At 40.5% G+C, this 26,379-nt stretch overlaps 1 protein-coding gene across 1 annotated transcript in view; it reads right to left on the reverse strand.

Annotated features, from left to right (window-relative positions):
• The window catches only part of RICTOR (RPTOR independent companion of MTOR complex 2), a 164,303-nt gene that overhangs the window by 60,077 nt on the left and 77,847 nt on the right, over window positions 1-26,379 (reverse strand). The window contains exons 7-11 of the mRNA XM_026649060.2: window positions 19,712-19,838; window positions 17,579-17,748; window positions 16,605-16,672; window positions 12,691-12,758; window positions 4,954-5,036 (exon numbers count right to left, since the gene is read on the reverse strand). Of these exons, the coding sequence (XP_026504845.1) occupies window positions 4,954-5,036; window positions 12,691-12,758; window positions 16,605-16,672; window positions 17,579-17,748; window positions 19,712-19,838 (516 nt within the window). The remainder of the gene's footprint in view (window positions 1-4,953; window positions 5,037-12,690; window positions 12,759-16,604; window positions 16,673-17,578; window positions 17,749-19,711; window positions 19,839-26,379) is intronic.

The following is a 26,379-nucleotide window of genomic DNA, read 5'->3' on the forward strand; positions in this document are numbered from 1 at the left end:
GCATAAGCTTTCGTGGGTAAAAACCTCACTTCTTCAGATACATCTGAAGAAGTGAGGTTTTTACCCACGAAAGCTTATGCCCAAATAAATCTGTTAGTCTTTAAGGTGCCATCAGACTCCTTGTTGTTTTTGTAGATACAGACTAACACGGCTACCCCCGGATACTTGATCCATTCCAGGAGCCTTTCCAGAATTAATTTTTTTTATAGTATGTTCAATCTCTTGTGTTGAGAAATCTTTGTTGTTTATTGACATTTGTTCTGAAGTTATGGTATTAAAAGGCAAGCCTTCAACAAAATGATCAAATTTGATAGCGTCAAACTGGTTGTCCGATTTATATGAAAGCTTGACAGAATTGCTTTAAGTGATTATTTATATCTATTAGTTCAAAGATGACACTCCCATTTCCTTGTAATATAGAAGAAATATTGTTACCGGATAGTTCCATCTTAAGTCTTCTGGCAAGTATCTTCTCCATTCATAATATCTTTGTTTGGCTCTGACAAGTGTAAATTCAATTTGGCTGGATAAGCATTTATTAGGTCAATATTTGGAGCGGATTAGGGAATGTAGGAGTTTTTCACTATTTGGGTCAAGTCTTGTGCATTCTTTCCAAATCATCTATTTCTTTGGTAACTTGAGTCTCTCCTTTTGGGAAGTATACTTTAGCATCCACCCCTTGCAGTAGCTTTCAGAGCTTCTCAAAAGAGGGTCTCTCAGGCAACTGAGTCCTTATTTTCTCATATGAAGTTAGAGTTGACTGAATCAACTATGCAACAAATTTTTGTATATTTTAGTTCAGCTTCCCACCTAGAAGACTTCAATGAAGTGTAACCAGCATCCATGGTGAGTATAACTGGCATATGATATGCTAATTTTGTATAATCAATAGCTACTTCTAGGCATGCTAGAATCAGATAGAAAAGGAAAGTCAATTCTGGGAGTAAGATGAATGTACTACAGAGAAATAGGTATAGCCATGCTCCTTGGGGTGTCTCAGTCTCTATATATCTTTTAAATAAAATTCATTAATAATGAAGGTTGGCCTATTGTGTTTTCAAGCTGGGTCTTATGCAATTGGATTTGTCCAGATGTCTTTCTAGGGTAGTATTTCAATCACCTCCCTTTAATACAAGAATATCTTTTATATTATATTGGCAGTGTCTTTGAAACATTTAGAATGACCTCCACTTGGATTGTAACAGCTTCCTAGAATTAACCTTTTTGAGTCAAAACAAGGATTATCCTTCAAGAAGGATCATCTTCCCTCAGGATCAGACCAACAGTGTATAAACTAAGATGGATGTGCTTCTGCTCTTAGAATTCAATGATGAATGATTTGCTACACCTTCTTGATTCTGTTGGCATCTATTTCTGCTAGATTAATTTCCTGCAATAAAGCTACTTGGCATTTATTTTAAAATCTGAGGTGTCTCAAGATTTTTAATTATTTTGGAAGGTTTATTGAGTTCCCTCATGTTCCGGGATCATACCGTAAGAAAATTCATGGCAAGTTTTAAAGGATATATTAAGATATATAACTTTATTGTAAAGATATGTATTTCTAGTTAATATTGTTAAACCACATCTCTAAAATATGGTGTGTATTTATATACGTTAGATAACTGGTTAGTTTTCAATGAATTTATGCCTTCAATTAGGCCTCTAAGGTGTCAGGTATACAAAAGGATCTATAGTTAAACATCCAAAGAATAAATATAGTTGTATTTCAAAGTATATTTGTAACAGGGGCAGGGGAAAACACTTAAAATAAGCCAGTGTGGGCATGTTCAGATCCCTGAGGGCATCTGTTTCATTTTCTCCTCCCCTCCCATATTATCTAATAATATTCTAAACATCACTAAATGCAAACACATTTTCTAAGAACATGTATAATATATATATGCATATACATACATAGAGTCACCACATATAAATTCACAACTGATTTGGTCAATGAAATACTAATTAGGACAACTAATCTGAATAAGAAAAAATACAATATTCATATTCATAATATGTAAATGTCCTGCACAAACTGAGTAACTAGTGTTATTTAGGGTTTAGGTTATGAAGTACTTTACGTCAGGAATATTGACTGCTCCAAAGGACTTGTGGTTAACATAACATGATCTATCAGAGGAAGAACTAGTGAAGAGACTGTCTAGCAGTGCAAGTTGTGATGACTGGGGTTGGTAATACTTCCTTGAGTACATGGTGCTATATCCCCCAGCTTAGTGTTAAACTGTTACCCCATGCATTGCAGTGTTGTTTGTACTCAGCTCCAAAGTGGGTAAACTGAAGAGTTCAGCCTAACTGCTAGATTATATAGGTGATTATTATAGCATATCTACAAGGATACATAAGAAAAACTGATTTTTCAGCATGTGGAAGTATGCTCTTTATGGTGAACCATTACGTTATTGTTGGTAAAATCTGGCTGCAATGTTAAGCATCTTACAAATTTTGCAGAAGGTTTTGCAAAATCTTGTAAAGCTTGCTAAATCCATAGTGAAAGTAGATGCACATCAACTCCCATATGACATTGGTCCCCTAGGATTTGCTTTATGTCATTGAATGCAGTCCTCTTTTTGTTAAGCTCAGCTGAGAAGTCAGGACAAAAATGTTGTGCCCTTTGTACATAAGGGTTTCGGCTTTTCTGGCAGCATTCATTAACATTACTTTATCATTGAACTTCAGCAACTTGAAGATAAGTCTGGGCTTGTCAGATTCCAACTTTCTAGCATCAGGAATTCAATGAGATCTTTAAATATATGCGGGGAGGGGGAGGCAATAAGGAGTCCAATTTAAATGGGTCAGGGAGCAGCTTCTGGAGAAAGCTGATAATATTCTTATCCTCTAGACCTGCTGCAATACCCAAGATGTGAAGGTTGTTTCTTTGAGATCCGTTTTCCAAGTAATCCTGTTTTTCTTCCAATTTGTTTAGTCTAAGTTTTAAGGAGGCAGTTTCTTCTTTAATTTTACTCATTTCAATGGCAGCCTTTTGTGGCTCATTTTCCAAGTAACCCATTCTCAATTTTACATCACATACTTCTTCAGAGAGGCCACGAATATCTTTTGAGATTGAATCCACTTGGTAAGGGGGAATTTCTTCAGTGCCATGATATCCTGAGGTAGGTTCTGCTGTGGCCTTTCTCCCCCCAGCTCTTTAGGTGATTCAGGCTTAGGTCTTTGGTTGCCTCTCATTTTTTCCACTGGAATCCATGTTCAACAGTCTGAAGTTTATCTAGGGAATTTAAACTTTTATGACAGAAACTTAGTCAAATTTGCTAGAAAAATAATAATTAAATTAATATATGGGGTGACAAGAGGTCTAGGACTAGGCAGCCATCTTTCTCACAGGAAACTTCAAGGTGAGAGTCATGTGGTATCCATGTGTAGATTTTTCAAAAAAACAAACAAAAAAACAAAACAAAACAAAACAAAACAAAAAAACACCTGATTCTAGCTGTATCAAAATTTGGCTAAAATAAAGTAGAAAATTACTGTCTTAACTGTTATATTACATTATACGTAACACAATACAAAAAGACACTACAATGCTATTTAAATGACAAAAGGGGGGAATTTATGAGTTGCCACTACATTCTTAATTAGCAAGTACTGTACAAGCCTTGCAGTGCGTCTAAAATATAGCTACTAAATGATACACAAATAAATACAAAAGTCAAATTAATGTAGTATTCTGTATTAAAGACAATAAAATAATATTTCTGTGTTGACAAAGTAATAAAATGAAAAGCTAAATATGAAAAACACTTAGATCAACTAGTTCATCTCCCTGTCAATAAAGGATTGTCTCCATGTATACGTTTTCTAGTGTTTAGTCAGTCTCCAACTACATGTGTTTTTTCCTACTTCACACAGACATGAGTGATCAATTGCATTTTTTTTTTAAACTTTCGCTGGAGGCTATGCACTTTGGCTTCTCTCTCATTCTTGCCAGGATCATGGACAATTCCTGCATCAAAAATTGTCTCAATCTCAGAAAGAAAGTTCTTTTCAGCTCCAATTAATCACAGTGTAAGTCCATATAATGGAGTCTTGATATACATAGGAGTAACATATAGTAGTGCAAATAAAACTTATGTCACTCTTCTATTTACTGTATCTATCTCTCTTAGGTATTTTAAAGAAAACTTGGCAGAATTCGATTTTTATATTTTATAATTTCAACTGATATCAATGTTTATTTTTAAGCTTGTTTTAGATCTTTACTGATTTAAATTTTCACCATTGCATGAAATTATGGGCTTTAAGATTTTTTTTTTCTTTCAGAAATTTTAATTTTCACAGTGGTGGGAAATCATGGGAGGTCTGAATTATTAATGAGAAACATTGAGATTCAAAAAGTTAAAGTTTTTAACCCTTAAAACACAAACTGTGAACAACACATGTCAAAATATGCAAAGTAAATATCCTTAAATCAAACTCTACTACGTTTTCAAGCAGCATTTTTCTTACTTTGCCTATCTGTAAATTTTAACATTGATGTAATATTTTTGGATGGCGTATGCATACAGTAAAAATCGGTTTACCGACATTTACAAATAAAAATCTAATCCTTCCAAGTCTCTTTATAAGGCGCCGTTTACTGTAGTATACGACTGCCACATGATCTTTCATGCATTTATCCCCACAACACCCTTGTGAAGCAGGATACTGCTATTATCTTCATTTTACAGAAGGGGAATTGAGATACAGAGAGGCTAAGTGATCTACCCAAGATCACACAGGAAATCTGTGGTGGACTTGAATCCAGCTCTTTCAGGTCCTAAGCTAGCAACCTAATCACTCGACCAATCTTCCTACCATTAATGTTAAAATTAAAAGTGTTAAAAATACACAGGAAGCACACACAAAGTACCTCCTAGAAGTGCACACTGTTTTAGAATACCATTCCCCTCTGTAATTATCTGATTTATTGCCTACCCGTATTTCCATATTTGGTATACAAAGTACCCCAATAAGAGACTGGATCCCAGAGTTGCCCGGCTTGCATAAACTGATAATACCTAGAAAACACAAAATGTATAATTAGTTTGTCAATCAAAGCAACAAATGCTTTAAAAAACTCTGTTCGAAATACTAATAAAAATTATAACTAAACAATTGTCTCATAGGATTATGCATAATTACTAAATCATAACTGCAGTTTTCCCTCTAGTTATCCAATCCCCAGCAACAAACCATGTGTGCTTTGCATATTCACTAGTTATTTCTCAATAATTATGGTCCCTATGCAGCTCCTTGTATTCTGACTCTGATAATTGGATAATTATTAAATTAAAATGTAATCCTGATTGCTCTGCCTCCTATACACAGAAATTTCAATTTGTTTGCAAGCAATAAGCCTGAGCTTTAGCTGTAAATTAATTTTAAATGAAGGACAGGCAATACAAAGCAAAGAAAATGAGGTTGTCAAACTTTATTTTTGTACTTGTTTCTCTGATTTCTCTTTTCCTTTCTACAAGTTAGTTATTCTGAAGACAAGTGCATTGCTATCTTATCCCAGACATTCCCTCTCAATTAATTGGTTTTTAAGTTATACTTATTGCTATTACAAATACCTTTTTATGAAGAGATGTAATAAAATGCAAGGCATGTAAATCAAACCACTACAGCACTTCTAGAGAGAAGGGGACCAGGCTAGCAAACAAGAGGGAAAAGTGGGGGGACAAAGTGGGAGAAACAGTAAGAAAGGACATATCAAAGGATTTTCTCTCCTCTCGGTTTAAAAATTTACCTTCAGCAGTATGACAAAACCTATATAGATTTTTGTAGTTTTCCTTATGTAAAATTTACATGTTTAAATATGTCAGTATTAAGAGGGCTTCACCTTTATGATGTAAAATTGCACCTTAATCTTAATGAACTCCCTGACCTTTGGCCTAACTTTACTTGCTTTAAATGTAATCTTGCCCTGTTAATGTCCATTCAAAATGCGGCTGCAAATATAATTTCCTAGCTCATCTTTTTGACCTTGTCACCCCTCTCTTTTACACATTGCCTCTGGATCTCTTTTCTCCATCATATCCAACAAACTACCAGTACTTATTTTCACTCTGAAGACCTTCACAGCCTATTCCCATGCTATCCTCCTTTTCTCATATACTATTGAGAATTTTCCTGCCTCTGCTCAACCAATGATGCCAGCCTTCATTGCCCACTTGTTAAACTTTCAAACAAGAACTTTTGTGCTTTCTTCCCTACTGCCCCTGACGCTTGGGAAGAGCTCTTGTAAACATCCACAAAGCCGTGTCCTTATCCTTCAAATCCATTCATAAAACTGTTTGTCACGATGCCTACAAAAAAAACTTGACAATGGCGAGGTAGCTAGTGAACTGTGACCACTGAACCTATCATGCTAGATTGTATTGTCTCATTGTTTCCTTGTTGTTATCCATCTGTCTGTATCCACTTGTTGTCTTTGGAGCAGCGACTGCATTCTTATTAGGTGTTTGTACAGTGCCTATGAGTTTATGGTCTATTACTGGAGCTCCCTGGTACTACCTAATACAAATAAACAATAAAAAGTTACCCTGTACAGTAACTGTGTTCTTGAAGATGTGCTCCCCTATGGGTGCTCCACTTCAGGTCTGCATGTGCCTCTTGAGCTCTTGATGGGAGATTTTCCATTAGCAGTATCCGTTCAGCCTGCACATGTGTCCTACACATCCTCATACCACACGCAAAGGCTATACAGGGCTGTAGAGGTGAACCGCCCTCAGTTCCTTCTCCATTTGAATGTCCCACCGAGAACAGTCTGAAGCACAGGGGAAGGAGGGTGGGTAGTGGAGCACCCAAAGGGTCTCACTTCAAAGAAACATGGTTACTGCACAGGATGAATACCCTCTTCTTCTTCGGGTAGTGATCCTTTGAGGCCTTCACTTCAGATGACTCTCGAGTAGTATCCCCACAGGGAGGAGGGAGCTTTGAAATGGAGTCCAGAACTGGATAGGACTGCATTACCAAGAGTTGTATCTGAACTGGAGGAATGGATCAAGGCATAGTGCTTAGGAAATATATTTACTGAAGACCACACAGTGGCCTTACACATCTCAGATACTGCAACATTCTTGAGTGATGCCAGGCATATTGCTTATGATCTGATAGAATGTGCTATAATCCTTTGGGGGAGGGTGTGAGCATCAGCTGCATCGTAACAAGTGACAATACACCCAGAGATCCACCTTGATAGTCTCTGGGCAGAGATGGTGGACTCCTTGGATTTGTTTGTGAGGGAAACAATCTAAATAACTTCCAAAATTGCTTGGTCCTATCTAGATAGAAGGCCAATGCCCATCTAACATCTAAGGTATGTAAAGACATCTCCTATTGAGACTTATGTGGTTTTGGAAAAAACACTGGTAGATGACTGAACTGGTTAAGATGAAAGTCCGATAATACCTTAGGTAAGAATTTAGGGTGTGGGCATAAAGAGACTTGTCCTTGAAGAACACTGTAAAGCCAACATAATAGCTACTAAAAGATGGCCATCTTCATGGATAAGTGAAGCAAAGAACAGGTTGCCCTTTCTTCGAATAAAGATCTTATGAGATATCTAAGTATGAGGTTGAAGTCCCAAGTTGGAGTGTGGTCCTTAACTTAGGGGTAGAGGTTCCACAAACTCTTAAAACACCATGAAGACAAGGCAACAGTGGGCAAATATAGAAAACCCTTCTATTGCAGAATGAAAAGCCAATATTGCAGCCAAGAGAACCTTAATTGAGCTAACTGATAACCCTGATTTCTTTAGGTCCAACAGGTAATCCAGGATAGCTGAGAGTGACAAGGATTCAGACACAGGTCAGTGGCGCTGGCACCAATGGCTGAATCTCTTCCACTTCTATAGGTAAGTAATTTGGGTTGACACCCTTCTACTGTTCAACAACACTTGTACTACCATAGAGCAGGTAGATTCTAACACCATGAACCACTGAGGAACCATGCCCTGAAGAAGAGGACCCCTAGGCTGGGGTGAATTAAGTGGCCTGTGTCTTGAGAGAGAAGATAAGGAATGATTGGGAGCTCGATCACCACATGCATGCATACGTGAAGCAGGTAAGGATACCAAGTTTGTCTTGGCCAGATTGGTACTATAAGGATACCCTGGATTTGTCCTGCCTGATCTTGCTCATAGCTTTCAATATTAGCAATGTTGGAGGAAGCGCATAGACTAGTCCCTTTGTCCAAGGGAGGAGAAATGTGTTTCCCAGAGAGTAATGGCCTAGATCTCCTCTTGAGCAGAACAGACAACACTTCCTGTTCCTGGAGGTAGCAAAGAGGTCCATCTCTGGAAGTCCACAACTTTGGATTATACCATAGAGAATTTGAGAGTCCAGCTCCCATTCCTAGTTCTGGAGAAATGCCTGTTGAGAGTATCAGGTGGGGTGTTCTGACCACGAGAGAGAGAGAGAGAGAGTGGAAATTTGGCTCTGATGGGCTACACACCAGTTTCACAATTTTGCAGCTTCGAGTGCACACTGTTAATACAGAATATGTAGGCCACATTGTCCATTATGATCCTGATTGATTTGCCCTGATGAGGGACAGGACATGAAGGCAACCTTCCTGAGTACCCTGAGTTCCACCAGGTTAATGTGGAGGTTTCCTGATGTGACCATCTGCCCTGAGCTGTACAGACATTGTAATTGGGCAAATGAAAGGAACACTTGCACTGACGAGTTGATTTTTCCACAAGTCTAGGGAATTCTTTACATGAAGGGGAAGCATTGTCCAAACTTGCATGTACAAACGGTCTCTGTTTGGTGAACAGATCATTCTGAGCCAGCCCTGGAAACAATGGAAGCATAGTCTTGCCATGACCAGTCATGAAGGTGTAAGCTGCCATACAACCTAAGAGCTGTAGACAATTCCTTACTTATGTTAGAGGATTCCCTGAGAATGGTCCTGACTAGATCTGAAAAAGTTATGAATCTGTCCATGGGAAGGTAGGCCCTGGCTGTCAACGAATCCAAGTACGTCCCTATGAACAGAGTTCTCTATCTGGGGGTTAATGTGGATTTTCTTACACTGAGCTAAAGACCCAGTTCCTCAAAAAAAGAAAGGACCATCTGAGTGGATGACAGTACTGCTTTGTAAAATCAGCCCTTGAACAACAAGTCATCACAGTATGGGAAGCCTAAAATCCCCTCCCGACAAACGTAAGCGATCAGAGTTCTTGGAGGGGACATAATATTTTTGTATCCACCCATTTGCAAGATGGTAGAACAGTTGCAGATGTTCCCAAACAGTTTTTGCTGGGTCCAGGAGTGCCTCATTACAGAGTAACATCACTCCAGTGGGTGTTGCTGATTGTAAAATGTCAAGCAATTTGTGCTGCAAATCCTTGATTTCCTCGAGTGGTATTTGAAGTTCATCAGCTACACTCTTTATAAGGTCTTGAACCTGCTGGAAATCATTGGTCACGGATAGTGGTGGAGGCATGATCACATCAGCTGGAGAAGATGAGATAGGAGTTTGAGGGATGGCTTCTTTATCTGCCCTAGCCTCCTTTTCCTCAAACATCTCCTTGTGTTGGGGTCCCAATTAAGGAGACGACTGAGCATCTCTAGCCTCCCAATTCATCGGAGCTGGTGGTCTGGCAAATTGCTGTTAGTATGCAGCCCAGGGATCCTGGTATGGCCACGGCGGGGGCGGCATCCAGGGTTGGTGCCACCACCTTTGGTGTTGTGCACCAAAGGTCTTCCCTATGGGTGTCAAAGAACTGGTTTCCGTATGGATGGGTATGAGAACCCCGCAGTGACATGGAAGAGACTGAAGAGAGGTCTCCCTCACCTTCTTGATATCCTCCAATGGGTATGGGTGCACCAGCAGAAAAGGGTGGAGAGCCTGGCAGTACCAGAGACCGACAGCAATCCAGACAGAGACTAGGGTATCAGTACTGAGAGGCATTCAGTATCCATGAGCAGTGGAGATTCTGGTTCATCTGCCACTGTTAAGTCTTTTGGGTATCTAAATTCCTGTGGTACCAAGTGGAGCTGATGTGGTAACATGCTTGTCAATTGAAGCAGAGAGTATCATAAATTTAAAGCGTAACAGATAGGATTCAATGATGTCTGATGCTTTGGTTTGCATGGTACCGAGGGTCCCAATTGGGGAGGTATCAATGACAGAGATGTACTTGATGGTACCAGTCTGGAGGAGTGCTTGTCCTTGCCCTCCTTGTACTTTGTAGATGGTGCTGAGGTTCTGTAAGAGCACTGTTTCCCCTTAGAACTCAGGGACTTGCCAGTACCGGAGAAGGAGTCTTTCGACTCTAAGGCACTGAACCAAGAGGTCGAGGCTTCTGATACCATGGACTTACCAGGAGGACCAAGGTTTTGGGGAGCAGCCTCCTTATGATGAGAGCCAGAGCTCCTCTTCTGGGAACCATCACTGGGGTCTCAAGAGTCTTCGGGGGGAGGGATAGCTCAGTGGTTTGAGCATTGGCCTGCTAAACCCAGGATTGAGAGTTCAATCCTTGAGAGGGCCACTTAGGGATCTGGGGCAAAATCAGTACTTAGTCCTGCTAGTGAAGGCAGGGGGCTGGACTTGATGACCTTTCAGGGTACCTTCCAGTTCTATGAGATAGGTATATCTCCATATATTATTTCCCTTTCTTAGGGGAGATCTACACCAAAATCAATTGGGTGCTGCATCTGCCTAGATACAGATGTTCAGGGAGGGTCTCCTAACCTGATTCTGAAGCAGATAAAAGGGAGCGCTTCATTAGCAGCAGCCTCAACCTGGTCTCCTGGTTCTTCCTTGCTCTAGATTTAAGGGCCAGGCAGAAGTTACACATCCGGGATATGCGTTACTGTCCCAAGCAGCAAACACATTTAGAGGGGTTGTCACTAACCTTCTGACAACAGAGGCAACTTTTGAATCCTAGAGAGCTGGGCATGCCCTGCCAGGAGAGTAAGGCTCTCCAGAGGGAGGAAGCAAAATAAAGTTAATCCTCTCATTATGTATCTACTAATTACCTAACAAACTACCACTTAATACTAAACTATAAACAGTTAGCTGAAGCATGCTCAAGGCGGACAAGCTAGGCCTCAGTCTCAGGCTGAGACGGTCGAGAAGAACTTGAGGGCAACTCACTCATGCAGTCCTATATAGCCATACACGAGAAGGCCAAATGGACACTGCTATTGGAAAATCTCCAGTTAAGGACTCAAGAGGCATTTGAAGTGAAGCACCTATGTGGACATAACTTGAAGAAGAATACACTATCAAAGGATATGTTTATCATATTGGAAAGTGGAAGCACCCTTAAGTTATCACTGTATTATAAGAACCTAACAGAGGAATTAGGCATGGAACAGCCCAACAGGACAAGTCAATGACTACCAAAAAATATGCACGGTCTGTCATAAATGCAATCTCCAATGAACAAAAATTTGGACTTCTGACCTTTTTCAATTCTTTGATGTACAAAAAAGCCTGAAGTTTATGTTTTAAAAAGGTATTTTCCATTTGAGACTGGAAGACTATGGGTGACTAGAAAACTACTGAAATGGTGACATCACAAAAGCTAAAAGTGAAAGTTAAGCAAGAGAGAAGGGAAGGGATTTTTAGACAAACTTTAAAAATTAAAGACTTGACTTCAATAACTAATTTTTTTGGATAGAAGAAAGGTTTTATCCAAACACCTTCAATACCACAGCTCACAATATGCATTTCTGACCCCTCCCAATTCTACATTCCTGATATTTATAAAGGTAAAAAACACAAGTAGGGAAAAAGTTAGCTTTTTATTTGTTTTAAAACATCTAAAGCCACCTTTATGTATGAAACCAGCAAAAGATGGCACAACCCCCTTTTTAAAATCCTTTACAAGTACACCTTAAAAACTAAATGAATTACGGGGGGAAAAAACAAAGGGGCAGAAAAAGGGACAAATAATAAAGAAAATGTCAAGGGAAGTGGCATATTCCAAGCCCACTGTTCCTTCAGTCTTCTGAAGGGCCTTTCAGGTTTTTAAGCTTAGCTTCCAGTGCATGGGTGAGGGAGGTTGTAAAAGAGGCAACCATAGAAATGGCTTGTTAGAGGTTTCTAATCAATCATCTGTCTGCATTAAGAGTTTGCACCAGTGTAGCCTCTCCAATGACTGGCTACTGATTGCTGTAATTGGGGCAAAGCCCCAATGTAGACATCACCTAAGGTTTTTGAAGGATTTGCCCCAATTACAGCAATCGGTGGCCAGTCATTGGTGAGGCTACACTGGTGCAAACTCTTAATGAAGACAAACAGTGGCATTATTTGCACTGGGTAGGGAGTAGGGCAGATCTCAAGTGTAGATAAAACTTTAGACTATGGTGATCATCAGCCCCACCCACCGAATATCAGGAAACACTGCTAAAGTAACTAGATATCGGATATGGAATTCCCAAATTGGCAACAAGAGGTGCATCTCTTGGTCAGGAATGACAATCAGAGCACACCACATAGTGGAATCCCATCTGATTTGACACATCAAAACACATTAATATCATTGCAGACAAGGTACTGATGAAGACATACAAAGTAGATTCATAGGAACAGATTCTGTACTTAAATGAGCCATTCTTTCACTCTTTAAACTCCCTTCTCAACACACAAATGGGGGGCAGGGTGGATTAAGGGGGGGGGAGAGGAAGAGAGGGAAAAAAATAAACCACTTACCTGCCCATGATCGAAACGCTGCCACTATTCCCATTTTGCTAGCTAGGAAGCGTGCTTCTCTGTCCTCTCTGTTATAAAAACAACAAATGCCAGACAGATATACCACCATTACATTAGTGTTAAACCTAGAGTGCTACTTTGTTTACTAGCCACTTCAAACAAGAGTACAATTGTTAGAGGCTTTTTGATGGGGAATGAGACACAAGGTAAAAAAATTCAGGTGTGACGTTGTGCAGCCTATATGGTTTTATAAAAACATGATAATAAGTGAATATAATGGAACTGGAATATGCTTCATGCAAAAGGCCTCTTGTAAGGTATCATTACAAAGCTTATAATCTACTGAGTGTGATCATCCTATTTGTATAAATGTACCACTCTTGTATCTAAAACTAGAAATATAAAATATAACTCTGAGGGCCTATTGTAATTATGCAAAGTGTGGGCCAATAATGGTGGTTTGGAATCTTGATGACTCCCATTAACCAGGACCATTGTCTGCTGATGGCTGTGTTTTACCTGTGAGTCTTCCTGTATATGTGTGTGCTGGCAAGTGGGCAATGAAGTCTTGCAGTGACATGTGATCATGTCACCTGAACTGGAATCCATCTTTAACCTGGTGCTTTTCCAGTGAGGAGGGTGGGGGGGGAAACCAGAGGGACAAAGGGTTCCCGCCTTATGCAAAAGATATATAAAGAGAGGGGGGAGGGGGGAAGAGCCATCATGAAGAATTCCCTAGCTGCCACCTAAGTTGGAACAAGAGCTGTACCGGGGAAAGAATTGTGCCCAGGCCTGGAAGGTGTCCAGTCTGAGGGAAAAAACTTACTGAAGCATCTCTGAGGGTGAGATTATCTGTATTTAGTTTGATTAGACAGATTTGCGGATTTTATTTTATTTTGCTTGGTAACTTACTTTGTTCTGTCTGTTACTACTTGGAACCACTTGAATCCTACCTTCTGTATTTAATAAAATCACTTTTTACTTATTCATTAACTCAGAGTATGTATTAATACCTGGGGGAGCAAACAACTGTGCATCTCTCTCTATCAGTGTTATAGAGGGCGAACAATTTATGAGTTTACCCTATATAAGCTTTATACAGGGTAAAACGGATGTATTTGGGTTTAGACCCCATTGGGAGTTGGGCATCTGAGTGCTAAAGACAAGCACACTTCTGTGAGCTGTTTTCAGGTAAACCTGCAGCTTTGGGGCAAGTAATTCAGACTCTGGGTCTGTGTTGGAGCAGACGGGAATGTCTGGCTCAGCAAGACAGGGTGCTGGAGTCCTGAGCTGGCAGGGAAAACAGGAGCAGAGGTAGTCTTGGTACATTAGGTGGCAGCTCCCAAGGGGGTTTCTGTGATTCAACCCGTCACATCAGGTTCCATATTTATAATATAAAGATTATAGAATCAGAGTCTTAATTCCATGACTTTTTTCTTGCAAAGTTAAAGAACCCAGTCTCCCTAGTGAGTTACTTTACTAGCCATGGAATGATTCTCTAATCTAAAAATGAAAAAGCCAATTATAAACAAGATTTCTTTTAATTTTAAAGATAGTGGAGGGGATAAAAAATCAGGTTTTAAAAATATTTAGAAAGTGATTCATACAGAAGTGTCATCATTATTTGTCAAATTCTTTACTATGGTTAACAATGAACTTTGATACTACTGTGATGGGTAACAACCCCTAAGATCAAACATTCAGGCCTTTTCTGTTGAAAATTTTATTTCTGAGAAGATATAAGTTCTGATTTAGACCACTACCACCATAGACCTAAATAAAATCCCACAATAATTTTATAAAGAAGTCACATAACTTTATAAGCGTTTGGATAGTAGATTTTTTTTTCAGTTGGCATAACATTTTCAGAAGGATACATCTTGACATTTTTGAACATCAAGCCAGGAGAAGTTATTGTAATAGTAAAGGTTATAAATATTCCCCAGTCAACTACACAAAGAACTATGCAGATTCACAGAATTCACAGAAAGGGATTCTTTCCCATAGATCAACCCCGGTACACAGCTGTAGCAGCATAAAATCATCATGAAGCCATTTTGCTGTCTGGGACAGAATTCCCCGAGCACACAGACTGTGTATAAGGCTGCTATGGCAACATTACGTAATCTCTTGGGAGGCCCAACATACAGGGTGCAAGGTACCTTTTGTGGATCCCACCCTTAGTGCACAGCACTGTGAATATTTTGGGCAGCACTGCCTAAAATTGTGCTAGGGCCACTCCAACCTCCAGAACAGCCCAGAATCAGGAAGGCACAAAAGGCATCATAAAGCTACTAACATCCCATCTACCATGGGCCGTCCCCCCTCTAACTTTCTGGCAGTATAACACACAATCATACCCATAGATTTTTAAAGCCACGAGGGGTCTATAGTCTGACCTACATAATGCATATTTTTAACTCTAAATAGCCTTCTTAACTGATTACAGAATTGTACCAGTTTAGTTATCTAGCAAACATTATTAAACAATTCCCAATTGAATTTTTTCCTTCAAATCAATTTTGCTGTAATTTTTCAGCTTTGGGAAATTGACATTTTAAAGTGCCAAATATGTTACATTATGGGATTGTATTCTGTTTCAACCTAACGAATGTACTCAGATTGTGATTACTGGCACATAGACAACAACTAGTTTTTAGTTGAGCAATCAATTGTTTTATGTCAAAAAGACATTGAATACTAAATTACCTGAAGTTAAGTATAATACTCGGTTAGAAAATATCTATAATTTAGAAGGGAAAATTAGATCTTGCCTATAAATTTCTTATTACACTTCTGGCCCAATATTGCTCCCTGCCCAGGAATGGAGGCAGAAAACTCTGAAGAACTTTAGTATGGTATGGGCCTAGCCTCTGTATGCAGGCAAATCTATTGGTCTGTCTCCCTGCATCAGGGACAAGGAAGTACCCCATATTTCAGAGTGCTGTGCACAGAGAGGCCATAAACTCCAAACATGGCTTACTACTGGCAGAATGAGACCTTGAGCATATATCCTCCAGGCCGAAATCCTACAGGATAATGAAGTTTTTCTCTGTTTATATATTATAGACAGAAGCTTATGGAACTATTTCTCCCGTTATCTAGTCTGATGTGATGGTCTATAATAGACCTCTACTAATACCCCCCTCTTTGCTTTATTGCTTAGAAAATGATCTAAGGACATTCCAGGTCCTGTGCTTCTGAGCTGTCAATTAATTTACATCAAAGATACCATTACCTGGTTTAGAATGTCATTTCTGCAAACTCCATCCTTCCTAAACTGAGAGTGTATGCAGAAATTTTAACATTCTATTCATGTGATTTTTACCAGGTTTCAGTAATACCAGTTTCTTCTGATGAATGAGCACTTAATAACTTTTGTTTATTTCTCAGGCTTCTAGCATTGATATACAGGCAATTAATTTTTTTCTCTTTTTGTCCCTTCATTAAGGGTTATATGCTTGAGCATTAGCACCATGTTTAGCCCCTTCACTTTTGTTGTTAGTATAATACCCTCCTGGACTAACCTAACTAGACTGTCACCCTGAAGGCTGGTTCGCCTACTACTGAAATGACATGAAAGGGGTCCAATGTTCCTTGACACCAAAACTCTCTACTTCACACCACAAGGTTTATAACTCCATTTCTAATTCATGCCTTTGATAATTTAAAGAGAACTACATTTATAGCCCATTTAGCTTTTGGTGTTTAAATTCGATGTAACTCAACAAGCTACAGTTTACACTTTTAATTTTACCTAGGTTAGCATAAAACAATTACTAATTACAGATCTTTATACTTTTTCTTTTGTGAATTATAGTATATTTAAATCTCTTAGACTGGAAAAAAATGTTCAGTTATAATACTGCAACTTTACCACAACCTGTGACACAAGAAATAGTACTAGTACTTACTTCAGCTGCCCTTCTGCTGTGTCCGGATTGTGCCTGTAGTGAAAGTCTGTGTATGGAGCTAAAATTCGCTAAAAAGATAGAAATACACAAATAAGTGTATTCTCTTGACAAATTAAAGATCTTTGTTCCTTCTCCACCCCCACCTCTCATGTCTTCAATTTATGTCCAATTTATACATTTTATGCTTTTAATTATCCATTTAAAGTTTTTAAAATAACATGTTTCACTTAAAAATGGACTTTTATAGTAGAGTACAGAATAAAATTTGAAGTGAAAAGTAAGATACTATGATTTAATTATTCATGTCACTAATTAGTAGCAAAATAACCAAAACAAGCTTTTACCCCTCCCCACTTTCAGGAAGAAATTATTAGCCTACATGGCACTGTTTCCCCACTTGTCAGAGACCGCTTTCAGTTACTAGTGAGAGTTGCAGTAAATTCTACACTGTGTTCACAAAAAGGACACATTAGTCAAGCCAGAACAAACAGCTATATCCATGAGCACGAAGTACCTGCCTAATTCTCATTTCAAAACTCAATGATGCTCAATTCTATTAACATTCATGACACAAATAGGCATCTGATTTATCAATTTATTCTTGTACAGCTAAATATATTCCTCTCCTTGTCCATAGAAGCAAAACCAGAAGGCTCATATAGTAATGTGCACTAGCACATATTTTGAAGTAAATCCAAAACCGTATTAATTTCTCTCATATACAGAGCAAACAGCTCTTTTCCTAGAAGCTGGAACAACTGATTACAGGTTTGAGACAAGCTCATTCTCAAAGCGAAGCCCTCAATTACTCTACAATAAATTACACCAGCTACTGTGGTCCACTTCCATTTTTTTCCTATTTTGAAATGGTACTGCATCTTGCATGTGACAAGTTACCCACTCTTCAGGATTTCAAAATAAATAATACAATTTAATAACATATTTAAGACTGGAAAAGAAAATGAAATTACTACCTCTAATTCAACATCTGCTCGCACATATTGTCGAGTCTTTGGATGATTAAGGAGGTGCAAAACTGTAGTTATGAGAGCCTCATTTATTCGGCTTAATTGACAATCAATCACGTTTTTCAAGATGGTACTTAGTCCACCCCGAAGAGCTACGACCTCTGGATTTTGAAGTGCTAAAATAGGAGAAAAACATGTCAATTTAACAACTCAAACTAAAGGAAAAAATTGCCTCCAATATAGTAACTGCCATACTGGATCAGAACCTTGATCCATCTAGTCCAGTACCTTGTCCCCAACAGTGACCACCCCACAGATGCTTCAGAGGAAAGTGCAAGAAACCCTACAGTAGGCAGTTGTGGGGTTATCAGTTGCCCATGAAGGTTTCATCCTAATCCCTAATAGTTAGAGACTGGATTAAATCTGAAGCAAAAAGTTTTAGCTCCCTTCCAATACTCTTTTTGTTAGAATTAACTATTTAAACCCTGGATATTCTTATCCATATAAACCGCCGAAGCCTCATTGAATCTTGCTAACTATGGCTAATACTGGAATATGTAGTGGCATTATTTATAAATTTGCAGCAAGAAATCAGAAGTACAACCCATTATATTTGAGATTAAATTATCAACTGTTTATAAACTTTTTTCCTGTGAATGCTATCAGATGGTAGTGGTCATAAAAAGCTTTTAACTAAGTCAAGTTATGTTGATGATACCACCCCCCCCCCCCATCAGCTGCTAACATTTTGCAATAATATTTCATCACTATAAATATTGGGAAAAGTCAGTCACTACACAGTGCTTCTTGACGAAGATGAATATGCTTGCTTCTGAGCACACGCACAAGAGTACATGGACATTTCACTACAGGTATAGTATTTTTGCAGTAGAATGGATTTGCATTGCAGTATAAATGTTGTATATGTGGCAAACACAGTACAGTTTCTACTTTTTTAAATCTAAAATTTAAATCTTGAAAACAACAGTTACACTTATTTCCCATCAGTTGATGTTAGCATGTAATGATCTCAATGAAACTGTTCTACACTAATTCTAGAAAGCATGGTGGATGCAACATAGGTCATATTGTCTAAATCAGGGGTCGGCAACCTTTCAGAAGTGGTGTGCCAAGTCTTCATTTATTCACTCTAATTTAAGGTTTCGCGTGCCAGTAATAATTTTAACGTTTTTAGAAGGTCTCTTTCTATAAGTCTATAATATATAACTAAACTATTGTTGTATGTAAAATAAATAAGGTTTTTAAAATGTTTAAGAAGCTTCATTTAAAATTAAATTAAAATGCAGAGCCCCCTGGACCGGTGGTCAGGACCCAGGCAGTGTGAGTGCCACTGAAAATCAGCTTGCGTGCCGCCTTTGGCATGCGTGCCATAGGTTGCCTACCCCTAAGTCTAAATGATCTTTGTGAAAACAGACTTACTTTTTGTTGTGAGCAGATTTCTAATATTACCAATTTTAAAACGTTTCATGCAAATTAAATATTACAGTTTAATATCTGATTGGAATGGATATTAACTTGAGTAATAAATGTGGGGATTAACACATTAAAAAGACATGGCCAACTTAAATACTTGCACTTTTCTCTGAAAATACTGCCACCTATTAGTATTAGACGTAACAGTCACCATTACTATAACTGAAAAGTACTTGAGAAAACATTTTGCAGCTTCATTTGCACATTTGACAGTGCCTAGTAATTTTCAGTTTCAATTATTATTGCCAGTTTGTGTGGGTCTTTTACACAGCAGCTGAGATGGGGGGAACTTTTTTTATTTTTTATTTTTAATAGCAAAGGTTAATTGTAAACACCACAAAAAATGGCAAAGAGCTCATGGCAAGGATAAAACTGTCAATTTCTTTGTTTTTTGGAGTTTTTTTTTTTTAACCTGACTAGATTTTAAATTGACTGACTTTTTTTGACAACTAAAAATATTCACTAGATTTGTGACATTTTCACAAAAAAAAAAGCCCACACTTTAATATGATTATCTGCTTTACAAATTACCTACTATAATATATTCAATTACTTGGGGAAAAAGCCTACAAAAGAAAGGATCCTTTAAAGGTTCGATGAGTTGATGCTTTGTGTTGAATTTGTTAATTGTTTCAACATTCTCACCTAGTTCACAGATAATGGCAATACAAGCTCGAACCATTCTGTCTCTCTCTTGAAGGCCATCATTTCCAACTGCTATCAACGAATTAGTAATAGAGCTAGGGAACAAGGAAGCATTCACAGTGATCATCTGCAAAAGAACAAAAACCAAAAAAGGATGAGCAATTTCTAGGTTGCCACATGCACACCCACACCCAGAATCCTGTGTATAATACGATGTAGCCAAACATATAGCCCCTTATATTACCTGCTTATATCACAAATCCTCGAAACGACTGCCTTCTGCCAGGGTCACCCAGAGGATTCAGGGGGCCTGGGGTGACCCGGCACTTCGGCGGCGGGTCCCGGGGCGGAAGGACCCCCAACTACCGAATTGCCGCCGAAGACCCGGAGCGGAAGAAGCTCCGGGGGCCTGGGCCCCACGAGACTTTTTCGGGGCCCCCGGAGCGAGTGAAGGACCCCGAAAAACTCTCGTGGGGGCCCCTGCAGGACCCAGGGCAAATTGCCCCACTTGCCCCCTCCTCTGGGCGGCCCTGCCTTCTGCTCTTGGGCTTCTTGGCTGACCATTTTGCTTTTCTGTCTTATTCCTCCCTGTTTGTATTTTAGTTTCTGCACATGGGCATTAAAAGAATGGAAGGGGAGATTGTTCCAAATGGTAAAGCAGCAAGGGAAAGAGCGATTACTAGTCTACTCAGAACTTTTGCAGGAGCCTCTGCTAAATTTTACTGACAGAGAGAGAGAGAGGGGGGGGGGGGGGATATGTACTGCAACATCTTAGGCCTTGTCTACACTACAGTTTTGTCGACAAAAGTCAGGTTTCTTTGACAAAACAGTGGAGGTGTATAAACTGCAATACTCCTACTGACAAAATGCTCCTGCTTTGCCAACAAAATAACATCACCTCGACGAGAGGCGTAGAGCTTTTTGTGGCAAAGTTATATTGATTAAGTGTCAGTGTAGACACGACGCTTGATTATATCGCTCTAAATAGCCTCCAGGAGGTGTCTCACAATGCCCATCCTGACCGCTTTGGTCAGTGGTTCAAATTCCGCTGACCTGCACCAGGTACACAGGCATCCATCCCTCCCCCTTTAAAAGGCACAGGAATTACTGAAATTCCACTTCCTGTTTGCTGGGTGTGGATAGCTCACATCGCATTTTCTCAGCTGACCATGGTGGCTCCATGCAGCAAATGCTCTGCTGCTTTGAGCACACCCGAGTTGCTGGATATGCTGGCACTGTGGGGAGAACAGGCTGCGCAGTCCCAGCTCTGCTCCAGCCATAGGAACTTTGATACCGATGGTCAGATGGCTTGTTAGATACAGACTATGAATGGGACATGCATCAGTGCCGTGTGCAGACAAAGGAGCTGAGGCAGGCATACAAGGGAGGCAACCGTTGCTCTGGTGCTGTGCCGAATACCTGATGCTTCTATCAGGAGCTGGATGCCATCCTTGGCGGTGATCCCACCTCCACGAGCCCTGGGGATACTTCAAACGGGGCTGGAGGCAGCGGGCAGTGGAGGCAGCGGGCAGTGGACTCACCCTGAGAACGAAGTCATGGACAAGGAGGCTGAGTTGGAGGACAACGTGGAGCACACGTCAGTGTTGTCCAGTGACGCAGCAAGTCAGGACCTCTTTTCCACACCAGAGGGGTCTTGCCAGGCCCAGCAGTCTGTCTCTGGTGTGCATGATGCAGGAGAGGAGAGCCCTGGTAAGTGATCTTTTTGAGTTGATGCTCCTTGGTTATATGAGGTAGAGCTGTCCTTTGCTCTGTATATTCAAGAAGTGGGTGAAAGGATAAAAATGTACAAGACTAGCTGTGTTTGAGTGTGCTCCACACTTCCTTCTGCAGCTAAACAGCACAGCAGAACAGTGTGTTAAGGCACACCAAGATTTCATGGGAATCCTAGAGAGATTTCTAGGAAACTTTCCTAGAGGTACTCGCCAAGCCTCTGCCAAAGGTTCCTTCCTCCACTTTCCCCGCACCAAATCGGCAATCATTTGTGTAGGGACCAATGTGGCACAAAGGCAAGCAGCATAGGAACTGGGTCTGAAGCCACACACATGCGGGAGATGCACCCTTGCATCCTTGTTTACCCTCAGGAATGAGATATTGGCTTCAATGACCCCTGCTGTGTAAAATGGTGACAGAATTTACAATATTGGCCCATGTCTCCTGCAGTGATCACCTTAAAAAAAAAAAAACCTAGACCCTTTGCCCCATCTTGAGCACCTAACCCCCCCTCTCTCCCCTCAGGCAGAACTCACCATCTTTGGGGTGTTTGCCGAGATGTGTGCTTGCCAAGGGACAGGGAAAAAGCAATTCATATGTTAAAAAAAAAAAAAAAAAAAAAAAAAGGTGTATTTTACTATAATGATTCAATGCTGTGAGTTAACGAACAATCATGCTTCTGGGTATTGTTTCCTGTGCTTCTGCAGATATGGCCTTCAGGGGAACCCTTACACACTAGCAGAGCACCTCCGCTAGATAATGAAGTGACGAAGGCAGAGCAAGGAGGACATGTTCTGAGAGGCGCACCAACCCTTAGAGGCTGAAAAAAAAAGACTGCAGAGAGAGAGAGGAGAGAGACCCCGAAGGAAAAATTTAAAATAGAAAAGCAGGACAGAAAGGACAATGAGGAGTGCATTTTAAAAGGCCAGGAGCAGATGATAAAAGTGATGCAGAAGCAAACACAGACGCTGAAGTCCCTAATCATTCTCCGGACAGAACACATGCATGCTAGTCCCTCCCTGCAGCTGATACAGAACTGCTTTCCATGCACTCTCCAAACTCCTCCCACACATTCTTTGCAACTTCCTGGAACATCTTGGTACCCCATTCACTCCACCCTTTCGTACAGCTTCCGAAATGATAGCTGGACACACAGCTATGAGAGCCTACACTGCCCTACACTCTTATCTCCCCTCCCACCAAGTCTTGTTGGTGTTGTTAATTGGTATTTAATAAAAACAAACTCTCTGAAAGATAACCAATCTGTCTCCTACAGATAGTGGTTACTGCTGGTAGTAATATATAGTGGCAGTCTAATCATTTGCTGACTACAGATCCCCATCAGGAATCATCACAATTTTTATGCAAGGCAGCAAGTTAAAGCATGGCAGAGTGCTTTATAGAAAAACATATTACTGATGCTCATTGTCAAAATGTTGCCTCAAAACCTCCTTGATTCGAATAGCGCCCCCGTTGTGCACCTCCAATAGCCCTGGTATCTGGCTGCTCAAATTCAGCAGCCAGGCAATCCACCTTCACGCCCCACCCGGGGGGAACTTTTTACCCTTAGCCTCACAAATATTATGGAGTGCACAGCAGGCTGCTATGACCACAGGAATATGTTGGTCATTTGTGTCTAACCTGCCATGAAGATAGCGTCAGCGTACTTTTAATCTGCCAAAGACACATTCTACAGTCATTCTGCACCTACTCAGCCTATTGTTGAAGCACTCCTTGCTGCTCTTCAGGTTTTCCATATAAGGCTTCATGAGCCATAGGAGTAAGGGATATGCTGGGTCTCCCAGGATTAGTATGGCCATTTCAACATTCCTCACTGGAATCTTCTGATCTGGAAAGAAAGTTCCTGCTTGGAGCTTTCCGTACAGGCCACTGTTACTGAAGATGCATGTGTCATGCACCTTCCTGAACCACCCCGCGTTAATGTAAGTGAAACACCCACAGTGATCCACAAGCGCCTGCAATACCATAGAGAAGTACCCCTTTCTATTGATGCAATCCATCAGAAAATAGGGAAAGAACAAGTTAAAAATTACTTAGGACCTGATGAAATGGGCATCCCAGAATACTCAAGGAGCTGACTGAGGAGATATCAGAGCCATTAGCAATTATCTTTGAGAAGTCATGGAAGACAGGAGAGATTCTAGAAGACTGGAAAAGGGCAAATATAGTGCCCATCTATAAAAAGGGAAATAAGGACAACCCAGGAAGTTACAGACCAGTCAGCTTAACTTCTGTACCTGGAAAGATAATTAGTCCTGCCACAAGTGCAGGGGACTGGACTAGATGACCTCTCGAGATCCCTTCCAGTTCTATAATTCTATGAAAATGGTCCAGGGCCAAAATTGGGATATGCGTATCATCTATCACCCCACCCCAGTTAGGGAATCCCATTGCCGCAAAACCATCCAATATTTCATGCACATTGCCAAGAGTCACAGTCCTCCTTAGCAGGATGGACTTCCCGACTCCAAACTGATTCGCAACCAACCGGTAGCAGTCTGGATTCACCGGCTTCTACACCGAGAGGGCAGCTCTCATTTTGGTGTCCTTGCACCGCAGTGCTGTGGCAAGCACTGCGCAGTTCCTGGAAGGTGGCTTTCCACATCCGAAAACTCTGCAGCCACTGTTCGTCATCCCAGACCTGCATAACAATGCAATCCCACCACTCTGCACTCATTTCCTGAGCCCAAAAGTGACGGTCCCCTGCGTGCAGCTACTCCATGAATGCCAAAAGTTATCTGGTGTTGTTTCTTTCCATGGCACACAGCAGGTCAGGCAACTCTGATTCCTGGTCAGATTGGGAGCTCATGATATACTGCATGATCATCCGCGATGTATTCCTAACAGTGACCACAACAGTAGAGAGCAGTGTAGGATCCATCCTTTCACACAGAGAAGGCATGCACACAGTAAACAGGAGCCACTGAAAAAATGCCACGAAATGCAGTCGTAACCCCATGGAATGCTGGGTTGGAAAGAACTGCATCATGGGACATTGAGCCCACACCCACGCTGCACTGCGATCCACTCTGCCTTGCCACAACTCCTAGCTGCAGAAGGTGGCAAGTAGCACAGTGGGATAGCTACCCACAGTGCACTGCTCTCACTGTCGATGCTAGAGCACCAACTGTAAACGCGCTCTGCCAACAGAAGGAGCATTGTATGAACATGCACAAGCAATGTAATTACACCAGTTTTTAACTGTCGGCTTAACTTGCGTTGACAAAACTCTGTAGTATAGACAAGGCCTTTCAAGCTACTTCCTTCCTTCAGGGCTTAGGCACTCTGCATGACAGCCACTTGACAGCTACTGAACTGCAGGAATGGGCCTCCCATCTTGCGGAGCTACTAAGGCCCATAGGAAGGGAGACTGTGTTGCAGACTGAAGTAGAAAGAGCAGCCAGCAACAGAAGGGACTACAGTACTCCTGGGGTTAGATGGAGGTGGCTGCCATGTGAAGCTCTTAAATCCTGCTTTAATGAAGCTGTTCTCCCAAACACTGCAACACAATTCAACTCTGCTATATCATCTGTGGGGCTGTGTCACAAACTTTGGGTCTGACACACTACATAAGTACACAGGGCCTTTTAAATACATATATAGTACTACATGGCAAATAGGGATAGTTAATTAAAGTTAGCTTAAGTTTGCCTAAGAAAATATCTGCTTTATGGTTTGTGGCAAGTACAGAAAAGGCCTCAATCAGCAAGTAAAAAGGTTATGAGAATAATAAGCAATATTGCTTACAGTGTGGGAAAGATGTACGGTTCAAAAGTAACTGACAACATGAAAAGCTGCAGAAATAAGACAACGGAAAACGGTCTTAAAAGAAACAAGCATAAACCCTCACACTGTTTCTCCACAACAAAAGGGCTGTGGAAAAAGGAAGGACTTGAAGAAGGAAAGTAGCAAGGATGAGCAGCTTCAAACTGAGTTTTTGCGAAAGCTTGCAAGTTAGCTGAGGTATATAAAGAGAGCTATGAATTTGAAGGTTCTTTGTCAGACTCTACCTGATCATGCTAGGGCAGGGTTTCTCAAACTGCGGGGTCGGGAGGTTGCGAGCTGTCAACTTCCACCCCAAACCCCGCTTTGCCTCCAGTATTTAGAATAGTGTTAAATATATAAAAAGTGTTTTTAAATTTATAAGGGGGAGGGGTCACACTCAGAGGCTTGCTATGTGAAAGAGGTCACCAGTAAAAAAAGTTTGAAAGCCACTGTGCTAGGGCATGTCTGAATGAGAATCATCCTTCGGTGTGGCCAGTTTGTAAGTGTACTGCTCATATGCTAATGAATACTTTGTTACTGTATTGGATATAGTGACTGCTTGTTTTCAGGCAGATAGATATGTCTACAGCAATTGTATAAATACCATTTGGCCTTTGGATTTAATAAAGTAATTTATGTCTAAATTAGTGTTGTGGTAATACCTTTCATAAATAATAAATTCCAACATTCTAGCAACCATGAAGGGACTTCCACCAACATTAATTTCAGTTGCTCTAAAACCCTAGGATAAAGAGTAGTGACTTATCCTCTGGAGCCATTATAATTTCTCTCCTAAAGTAAAAATCACCAGCAAAAGAGAAATGGAATGTACCTTGGATACCTATGTGGAAAGCTTCTTGGCAAAGCGTGGCAGAGATCCATTGAATATCACTGAAATTTTAAAGAATAAGACCAGAGGAGACCAATATTAATACTGTCTTCTTAAACAATCCCAAGGTAAAGAAAGCACAGGCAAAGGCAGCTGTGTTACAGAGATTGTAATTGGTGGCTAAGGGCATGTCTACACTACAAAAGTAGGTTTACTTAATTTAGGTCGACCTGCCATCGCAGTCAATCAGCTGTTGGTGTCCACACTACCCTCCTTCTGCTGTTGGAGTGTATCCTCACCAAGAGTGCTTGCAGTGACTGAA

The sequence above is a fragment of the Terrapene carolina genome, unplaced genomic scaffold (genome assembly GCF_002925995.2).
Source record: "Terrapene carolina triunguis isolate 2854851 unplaced genomic scaffold, T_m_triunguis-2.0 Scaffold69, whole genome shotgun sequence".
NCBI classification, from domain to species: Eukaryota; Metazoa; Chordata; order Testudines; family Emydidae; genus Terrapene; species Terrapene triunguis.